Here is a 10,800-nt window from a genome sequence, read left to right as displayed (position 1 = left end):
AAGTTTTTCACTATAAATCCTTAATATGCGTGGCGGCTAGAGTCCTCTCGTCCTCTGGCTTGAGATGGCTGCCACCTATGGGGCAGATGATTGCCTGCCACCATTAAGCAATTGGTAATTAAATATAAAAAATTCCTAAAAAGTGTAAAGTTATGGAAAAAAAATTTCACGAAAATAAATTGTCACGCACAACGAGTCTGTGTGCAAAATGTCAGCTCGATTGGATCAGGGGAAGTGGGTTTAAAAACGACCGAAAGATTTGCATGGTCGTAAGCGCGCAAGCAAGCAAGCAAGTGAACTTAATATAAAGGATTAAAAAATTTGATTCGTTACGACGGCTCAGATTTGAAACGCATTCACACATCGTCACAATCAAGAATACCATAAGCATTTTAATTCAACCACAAAGTCCTTTAAAAACATGAACAACAAACCATAACACTGGGTGGGTTTATCACAGTCGTGCTGCACAACGCTGCAGCAACGCGTTTGAGAATGTGCACCGCTGTGCATTGCTCGACGCCTCAACGTGCACCTAGCCTGGCACAAGCTCCGCGGTGACGTCACCGCCACCACTTAATTCATTTCCCGGAGGTCATCGCGCTGAACAGGCACGCAGCAGGTAACAACTCGGACACACCACATTGGGAGACATTTAGACATTTAAAAAAATACACGTGGCAATATTTTTGCATACGACTCGATTTGATTGCAAGTCCCATGATGAGTCTACGTGTGTTTGTGTGGGAAGCGGTAGTTTGTGGCTAAAGCACAGCAAGTTGGCACAGTAGGGGGCACAGGTGGTGCATCAGCCACTCGTCTCGGTCATCTCAGTCAGTCGACCCGTGGCACCTGCTGGGTCTGCCCCGTGACCTCCTGCCGGCGGGCGTTCGACACTTCACGTGGCCTCAACGTGCACCTAGCCTGGCACAGGCGTCGCGATGACGTCACCGCCACTTAGTGGCGAATGGCGGCTGTTGTTGGAGCGTTAGTTTAGCGGTAAATCTCGCTGAACCACGAGCCCGGCGGCCCGAGTTCGACTCCCGTTCACGTCCAACGCCAGCGACGATTACATCTGAACCAGGTGCTGGGCCTCTCCTAGGTCGACTCGGCCGCAAATGAGTACCTGGTGCGGTGTGTAAACATCGCCACTGGGGGGAGACAAAGGCGGCCGGGCGTGGTTACTGGCCCACCCACCCCCTCGTGTGCCGCAGTGCCGGCAGCCTTCATAGGCGCTGCTGCTGCTGCTACTCGCTACGAACGGCGGCCCTTGCCCCGGTGTTTTGTGCATGCGAGCCCGTGAGCGTTTCCTCTCGAACAAACAAAGAAGATGTCTACAATGTTAAAACGACTTTCAGCGGTCAGCACAAAGACAATTCACTCAATTTTCTTTCGCAAACTGCCAACGGAACCGCAGGTCTGCAACAGTCGGGAGAATAAGAGCGTGCACGTGTGTGTGCATGTGCGTGTGTGTGCGTGTGTGTGCGTGTGCATTCGATAAAACTGTGGGGGGTGTGGGGGGTTAGCGGCTTATACACTGGGAGGGGGGTCCACCCCCTGAAGCAAAAAACTAAACGTAGTTTCAGAAATCGCTAATCTACGGGAACCCACGTTGCCGCGATCGAGATGACGGTGAAGCTTTACCCTTTTAGGCAATACTACAGCAGCGCTGTGAAAGCTTTCGTGACTGCAGGGATTCATCCTCTTCGTTCTTTCGGTAAAGTCATCACGTAGCAGGGAAATAATAAAATAATAAAAATAAAACATAATAAAATACAATTCTCAAATTCCTTTGTCAAGGCGCCCTTCCTCCCCTAACCCAGCAGCTTAAATAAACGCTGCCCAACTTGGTGGTGTTCATTCAGACGCTGTCTTTCCGACAGACCTGTTCTTCACCTGAGGACGGCTGCTTGCGTTGTGGCCGAAACGTCGTGAGAACTGTATTTCATTATGTTTTATTTTTATTATTTTATTATTTCCCTTCTACGTGACTTTACCGAAAGAACCAAGAAGATGCAGCAGCGCTGTTAAGATGTTTAAGCACCAAGAAGCAGAAGTCGGGATTTTCCGCGCAAATGACGGGGAAGGCCGGCCGCAGATAAATAAAAAAATCTCGGATGATCTAGAAATAACAAATTTTTCCACAGATCTCCGTGCAAAAAATACACGAATGTTGGTATAAAATAATGTTTAAGTGAAGCAAATTGAGTTTGTTAACTGAACAAGACAAAAATGTGTCGTAAAGAATGCGCCGATCTTGTTTCATTACAAAAGTCCACACAAACGCACTCGCTCACAAAATATGCAGTTTCTGCTTCAAAGTTAAGCCCAACGACGGCTGCATGTGTGTTGCGATCGAAACGTCGTCGTGTTTTAGCGCTTTTCTCTCAACCTACCTCCGTGACTTTGCCGAAAGAGCCGAAGAATATTAATTCCAGCAGTCGCGAAAGCTTTAAGTCAAGATTTGGCGTCATCTGGTCCAACACCATGTGAGACTAGGCTCTAAGAAAAGCTGTCTCGGGTGTGGACCAATCAACTTCAAGGACAGTGCATACATTATCAGAGTTCTGTTTTTTGTTTGCGTTCCGACCGCAGGTATTGTGGTCTATGCAAACATGACTTCTTGTAACAAAAGGTGTCAGTTTTGTTGCCAGATAAAAAAAACAATGATCATATTTTGCTACTGGCAAAGGAGGTTCCAATGGGGTCAAGATTTGAAGCGTCAGCATTGTCCTTGAAACCGATTGGCCCTCTAACACCAACCCCCGGCTGAAGCCTTCTTCGTCACGGACTCGTTTCACCGCCGCTTGCCGCCGCTACGAGCGGAGAAGATCGGCAGGAGGGGAACAGCCGTTGACAGGCAGCCCTTGGGGGAGGCTGCAGACCAACCAGTTTCAAGGACCACGCGTGCACACACCGCTACCAAAGCGAGTTTGGCTCGCATGTTTTACCACAACGCACGATGTGCGCGGTGAACAGAGGTCGCAACCGGGTACCCGATACCCGTACCCTACCCGATACCCGGCTACGCGTACCCGGCCGGGTATGGGTAGCCAGGTACCCGTTTGCGACCCTGGTGCGGCCGGGTACGGGTACGGGTAGGCTGTGAGTTACTGGTGAGTCACCGTTTGTCACTCATTTCCCAACGTCTTGTCTCTTCTCACAATTCAAGTTCCTAGAATCAACCCACCCGCGCCTGCAACATGGCTTCATCCCAGAGGTCGCAATCAGGTACCCGATACCCGTACCCTACCCGGCCAGGTACGGGTAGAGTACGGGTACGGCCGGGTACGGGTACGGGTACGGGTACCCATTTGCGACCCTGGTGCGGCCGGGTACGGGTACGGGATCAAAGCCCGTTTGCGACCTCTGGCGGTGAATGCAGACCCGATGGTGCCTTGTGATAACAGGCGGGCGTCGATTTGGTGTTTGGACATATTTGATGTCGTACCCCCGCACCTCAGATTATCACAGTTTGATTTAACACGTAGCAGGCTTTCGCCACCAATATTATTCACAATAGAGGTTTTTGGGTCAGATCGCGTTATTTATAAATGTGTCGTAACCCTCCACCACCCGACACGGCCAAACAGTAAACAAATGTCACGTTTTTCAAAGGACAAAACAATTCACTTCTTTAGCCCCAGCGGTGTGTGTTGAAGATAGAATCAACAGCATTTGAAAGTTTGAGTCGCGCGACGTTTCGCTGGTAATCCCAATCAGCCTCATCGGGCAAGACTGCTGAAGCCCTCCTGTTGCTTGCGGTCTTGAATAGAGCAGCAGCAGCAGCAGCGGCAGCAGCAGCAGCAGCAGCGGCGGCAGCGGCGGCAGCGGCGGCAGCGGCAGCAGCAGCGGCAGCAGCAGCATCAGCAGCAGCAGCAGCATCAGCAGCGGCAGCGGCAGCAGCAGCATCAGCAGCGGCAGCAGCATCAGCAGCAGCAGCAGCAGCAGGGTTTGCTACGTACGATGCGGTGCGAAATAAGTTCAACCTACATGCATAAAGGCTTATTATTACACTGGTCAGCAAAAAAATCATTTTTTTCTGGCCTGGACTTTTGCAGCTGTTTTAGACTAATTTCAGGGTGCTGATTCCAAATCTGATCTCAGATTTTCTCTATCACATCTCATTTTATGCTATCGGCATACCCCATTTTCATTGATTTTACCCGAAATTAACTCTGTCACTTATGATTGCAAGTTGTTGCGAGTCAGTGACTGCTTTAGTGCTAAAATATGGTGCTGTATTTTTAGGATAGTGTGTTTATAATATCATTTTACGTAGATATCCACATTTATTTAACATTTTTATTCTGCAGTTTTGATTAAAAATGCAATATTTAATATCTCAAAAACCTGATGTGATAGACAAAAACTGATGCCAGATTTGGAATCAGCACCCCAAAATTACCTTAGAACCGTTGGAATACCTTGTGCCAGAAAAAATGTGTTGACCAGTGTTCTTTTCTTCACGAAATCGATGAATCGTCCGCAGCTCAAGCAACGGAACGGAGCGCAGAGCGTCGCTGACTTTTAACCGTCGCAGCAGCGTCACCACGCCCCGTGCAGGGGACAACGAAGAGCTTCACGGCTCATCGGGTTCCTTCAAGTCTAAAACAACGATTCTGATAAAAAAAACACGAACATTTATATCCCGTGACCATTGCATAGCGACGCTGCGGTTTCTCTCACCCTCAAGGGTCACGAGTTCAAATCCTGCCCGGGGTGGATTGAGGCCCATCATCATCATCATCATGTCAATAAAATTGAGTACCGCTTTGTACGGAAGTCAAAACTGGTTGTGCAATGGGCCGGGATGTCCCCCCCCTCCCCTCCCGCCATAGGAACGTGGAACTTCCCCCGCTGCCTCTGCAGGGCTACGGGTCACCGAGGAAGTGAATGCCGCCCCAATTCCCGTTCAAAAAGGGAAATCGATCGCTCGGCAGGTCCAAGCCGGTGAGTCGCAAGCAACCTAACCGGGGGCACACGTCGGCCAATCGGAACGCGGCGTGTTTGGATTGGACGCGACTCCAACAGTCAATCAAGGAGTGCAGCACGGCGCATTCTAATTCGACGCGATCGGCCAATCGGAACTCGACACGGCGCGTTCCCATTGGCTGCGTCGAGTCGACGCGATCGGCCAATAGGAACGCGGCACGGCGCGTTCCCATTGGCTGCGTCGAGTCGACGCGAACGGCCAATCGGAACGCGGGGTTTCCTGTTGCAGCTCAGAGCTCCTCGTGCCGACGGTTGAGATCGTCGCCGTAGTTGGTGGCCTGGCTGCCCAGGAAGACGCTCCACTTGGCCAGCACCTCCTCCTTGGACAGCTTGCCGTCCTTGCCACCCGGCAAACCACAGACGGGAATCGACAGCGACGACAATCAATCTTGACGTGAGGCTTTCGTGACTGCAGGAACCCACGCCCTGTCGTTCTTTCGGTAAAGTCACGTGGGTAGAAGATCTACAGATCACGACGGTTGCTTGCGTTGTGATCGAAACGTCGTCGTCTTTCGATGTAAAGCTTTCGTGACTGCAGGGATTCATCTTCTTGGTTCTTTCGGTAAAGTCACGTAGAAGGGAAATAATAAAATAATAAAAATAAAACATAATAAAATAATTCTCACGACGTTTCGGCCACAACGCAAGCAGCCGTCCTCAGGTGAAGAACAGGTCTGTCGGAAAGACAGCGTCATTCAGGAAAAACAGTGTCATTCAGACGCTGTCTTTCCGACAGACCTGTTCTTCACCTGAGGACGGCTGCTTGCGTTGTGGCCGAAACGTCGTGAGAATTGTATTTTATTATGTTTTATTTTTATTATTTTCCTTCTACGTGACTTTAACGAAAGAACCAAGAAGAAGTCGTCATCTATGAAGTTTTCTACCTCCGTGGACTGGGGGGGTGGGAGGGTGGGAGGGTGGGGGCGTGGGGGGCGTGGGGGGGTGGGAGGGTGGGGGAGTGTGGGGCGTGAGGGGGTGGGTGTGGGGTGGTGGGGTGCGTGGGGGGGTGGGGGGGTGCGTGGGGGGGTGGGGACTTGGGGGGTGCGTGGGGGGTGCGTGGGGGGGTGAGGGGCATGGGGGTCACGTGGGTCCCCACCTCGTCGCCCCCGTCGGCCTCTCCCACGAGGTGGCGTGCCTCTGCGTGTGCGTGCTCGTAGCCGACGGGCAGCAGCCAGGCGCGCACCTCCTCGCGCCCCATACGCCCGTCGCCGTCAGAGTCGCGGAACCGCCGGAACTGCTGCCGCTCCGTCTCTACCCACTCCGGCTCCGTCTCCGCGGGCTCCGCCGGGTGGTACATGTCGGCTGGGCGGCGGTCGGGGTCGGGGTGACATTTCGACTTTACGAACTTTCATCCGTTTCACACCGTGGGCTTTCGCGACAAAATATTATCCATCGGAGGGCTTCACGTTAATGTGCAGGGTGCTTCAAAAGAATGTGAACACTTGTAGATTTTAAGTTGTCGTGACTGCAAGGATCCATACTTTTTGGGGGTTTTCGGTAAAGTCGCGTCGGTGACAAATAAAATAAATTAAAATGAAAACAACTGAATTAAATCACGACGTTTCGGAAGCAATACAAGCCTCTGTCATCAAGTGGAACTGCTACTTACTGCAGTGAAATTAAATCATTCACCACCTGAAAACGGAGGCTTGTGTTGCTGCTTCCGAAACGTCGTCATTTAATTTAGTTGGTTTCATTTATATTTATTTTACTTTTTACCTACGTGACTTCACCGAAAAAAACAAAAAAGAATGTGAACGCTTACATGGGACTATCGTTTTAAATGGAAAAAGAACGGGTAAAATACGCTGTAAACATGATAACAAATGTGATGTTAACAGCTTCAAAAAGTCAGGGAGTCTCTGCTTGTTCGCCATCGTTGTCAACGCGTGCCTGTGTTGTATCCTAACCCTTCTTCCATAATTGAGATTAATAATATTTGATGATTTTTATATATTATCTTTTTACTTGTTTTTTTAATGAGTGAAACACACCAAAGCGCACCAAACTGCAAAACACCAGGTGTTGTTAAGTAATGAACGAGAGGAGGGCTAGGATGACAGAATTGCAACCTTGCTTCAAGGCAAAGGCAGTGAAAGGAAGCAGAGGGCCTTTGTCTAAGTCATAACCACAGAAAGCCAGGAATCATCACTGATTGTGTGTTAGGGATTCCGAGCTAATTAGAACACGTGCACACAGAAAGGGAGGTAGAAGCACGCCTTGTTCTCCTGCAGCTGAGGAAACATAGATAAACCCAAGAAGGCCAAGAATTAAATTAAGTGGGTCAGCTCAAGGCTGTGTGCACAGGGGGGGGGGAGGCAGAGACAGTGCGGGGGTCACCAGAAGTTCGCGTTCGCCTACTTAAGACAAAAAGCTCAATTATTCTGTATTGCTATTAAAGTAACGTTAAAGTCGGAATTTAACAACAGGGTAGGCTAAAGTTTGATATTCACACCCACTCCAATTAAACCAGGTCACAAGTACGCCTACTGAACCATCACCATCATTAAGTCAATATGAAATGTTATTTCCATACTTTAATGCTTTCTATACAACTCGACCCGAAGCATATGCATGAAAAGACAAAAGTAAAACTTATGAAAAGCCAGGATAACGGGATGAATCACCACCAGGTCGAATATAAATACATAAAAAAAAACGATGTTAAACCCAGGGTCGGAGAGAAAGGGAGATCCCGGCCGTCTTTGTATCTCCGCAGCGCGGGATGGGAGTGTGTGTACGCTCGGGGAGACGCCTCCACTTGGGTCGGGCACCACGATGGGAAACGACAGACCTTGGGTTACATGCGGAATCATGGCTGTGAAATAGTAAGGGACAAATGTTAACTTAGAACTTTTGGCCATTTCTTTGTGCGCCGGGTCGGAGAGAGCGTTGCCCCTCCCTCCAGGTGGTACGAACAAAGACGCCTATGAGACATTTGTGACGTCTGTGTTTTGGGTTCATGGGGAAGGCCAGACAGGAGATAATGTTGCGCCCAGACGGAGAGACGACCTCGAGGCAATTTGTAACATCTGATTGTTTGCTCGTGGGTTTTATGGAGGGAGTGTGACAACGGAATATACCGTCAGTGATGCACACAAGGACACACGGACGTACGGACACACACATGGACACACCTGCCTACGGACAGATCCTGACACAAAAAAAATCGAAAGAAGTCCCGCCTTGTGGGCGGGATCCAGGGGGATTTTTCGGCATAAAGTAAAGGATCCTGAGCATTGGAAACCAGTGCGACGGGAGGGTCCACTCAGAAGCTCGACCAGGAGGGTCGACTCAGGAACGAGTGTGACGAGAGGGTCCACTCAGGAGCGCGACCGGGGGAGTCGGCTCAGGAGGAGTGCGACCAGTGGGTCCACTCAGGAGTGCGACCAGAGAGTCGACTCAGGAGCGAGGGCGACCAGCGGGTCGACCCAGGAGCGAGCTCGACCGGGAGGGTCGACTCAGGAGCGAGCTGCGACCAGCGGGTCGGCTCGACTCATCTTCAGCTCGTTAACCTCTGCCGAACCGGGGGTCTCTGCTGCCACCGGAGTGGTGAGCATCGCGATTCGGCGACAACCCAGAGCTGCACGCTGCGAGCGAGTTGTGGGCGCCACCTACCGACCGGGTTCCGAACTGCGACAGCGTATCAACAGCCATCCGAACCAATTCGCCACGGGATCGACTGATACGTATGACGCGCACCGCCCCCTCACCACACGACCACCAGGCGTCTGTTTGACCTAAAGAATCGACTCCGAACACTGACTATTCAAGACAACTCTTACCACTCAAAGACACTCGAACCCATGAGCCATCCGTGGCTGGAAAGCATCACAACGAGACCGAGGGATGGCCCTCCGTCGTTTATAAGAGTATTCTTAATTTTTATCTTTAATATTTAGTGGGCTGTACTCTTAATCGCATAAATTCCCAACAGATCCATCAATACGAACTGATTCTTGGCACCTCCTTCCGCCGAGCCACGCTCACGTGGGGAGTGGTGGCCCACCGGATCCTTATCAGGTGATCTGGTCCCCAATTAGTAAACTTGGTATAAGATAACGATCTTCGGAAAAGGAGCACCGTCGCAGGCCCTTACTCCGAGCCGTTCTGAGATAACCTGCCGATGTATCTGTTGAGATTGGTGCCTTTAAGAATAATAACTGTTTTGATTGTGTTTTTTTTATCGCCGTATAATCTTTCAAGTATCTTTCAGTCATAATCGCCGCACGTACTCGCATCCTCTACAGAATATTCAACTGTCCCGTGACCCAAGGTGTTAACAACGTGATAAGGGTTGCGTATGGTCAATAAGGAGTGTGGTACTGCGTGAACAATATTGAGTATAATCATTCATTAGCGTTAAGGTTTTCTTAGCATAGTATTTGCATATTTCAACGACTCTCTCTCTCACTAACAACCATCGCGTTATGAACAATATTGAGTATAATCATTCATTAACATTAAGGTTTTCTTAGCATAGTATTTGCATATTTCAACGACTCTCTCTCTCACTAACAACCATCGCGTTATGAACAATATTGAGTATAATCATTCATTAACATTAAGGTTTTCTTAGCATAGTATTTGCGTGTTTTAACGACTCTCTCTCACTAACAACCATCGCGTTATGCGGGATCCATGTGCAGTTGTCAAAGTGAAATCAGACAATCGTTGATGATACTGTATTGATGCCGTGTTGACGTTCCGGGATTGAGAGTTCGCATATTATATCATAGTTAAGGTTGAATTAGTAATAAATTGATTAATACAGAAGTGGTTGTGTGATTCTTTCCTGAAATCTATGCATAAGATCTGCTTCTGCGTTGAGATTTGAACTTGGTGACCTTAATAAACACACTAACACATACTCAGTAAATGTTAAAGCGATAACGGGGTGAACCGGGGACCTAAAAATATAACCACGAATAAAAACTCTGGGAATGTTAAAGCGAGAATGAGACGAACCTAGACAACGATGCCGAGTTAATCTAAGTTAATCTTGCATACTTACACCACACCTGCATAACTGCATACGATTAATTGCCTTATTCCGATCGATAACCCACCCTCGTCACCGAGGCGGGGTCTGGTTCTCATAACGACTTGCATTATCATAATTACACCCACTCGCATAATTAATACGATTACCTCTCGAATTGGCATAATTAAAATGTGCGTAATTACATAAATTAACATATTTCCGGATAATTACACATTTGGCCAAATTTCATTTAATTATTATTATTTTCACTGAATATTCATAACCCACATATACAACATAATAATTTCACCCACGCACGCATACAACATAACAAATTTTCTTAACCCAACATATACAACATAATGGGGGCTCGTCCGGGATCTCTCGCAGACAGTTTATGCATGAATTCAGGAACGAATCACTGATGTGTTAATCAAAGTGTTGTGAACTAACGTTGCCTTGTGATTGTAAACGGGGGTATACAAACAAAACGCGCTCTGAAGGGAGGTACCAGAGTAGCAGAGTATAACAAAGACAGCTGGGCTGAGATTATTTGCTCGAGTTGAACTGACGCATCCTGTGATACAATTGTTTATATGCACTCTGAAAAGAAATATTAAGGTAACTCTTGCCATACTAAGATGCTAGGATTAAGAATAATATTTGAATGGGTTACGGGATACGGGGAGGTCGTATTTAAACGTACCGACCAATCTGTTACAAAGCAGTACAGTCAGAGAGACATATGGGAAGGGAGCTGTATCGATAACACGAACACACCTCGGGGGAAACTAATTGACTGGATAAAAAGTAACGAAGGC

General features: G+C 48.6%; 1 protein-coding gene across 1 annotated transcript; it reads right to left on the bottom strand.

Moving 5' to 3' along the window:
* Positions 1–372: 372 nt before the first annotated feature.
* On the bottom strand, positions 373–6,538 carry LOC133360402 (reticulocalbin-1-like). Its single transcript, XM_061579109.1, has 2 exons — positions 6,092–6,538; positions 373–5,333 (listed from the first exon to the last, which is right to left on the bottom strand). Exons 1-2 carry the CDS (start codon positions 6,290–6,292, stop codon positions 5,226–5,228), a joined length of 309 nt encoding a protein of 102 aa, XP_061435093.1. The 5' UTR covers positions 6,293–6,538; the 3' UTR covers positions 373–5,225.
* Positions 6,539–10,800: the final 4,262 nt, after the last annotated feature.

Source organism: Lethenteron reissneri, chromosome 68 (genome assembly GCF_015708825.2).
Source record: "Lethenteron reissneri isolate LAM-NWPU_2019-01 chromosome 68, ASM1570882v1, whole genome shotgun sequence".
In the NCBI taxonomy this organism is placed as follows: domain Eukaryota; kingdom Metazoa; phylum Chordata; class Hyperoartia; order Petromyzontiformes; family Petromyzontidae; genus Lethenteron; species Lethenteron reissneri.
Note: the sequence above shows the minus strand (reverse complement) of the source record. Positions and strands in the feature narration are given on the sequence as shown.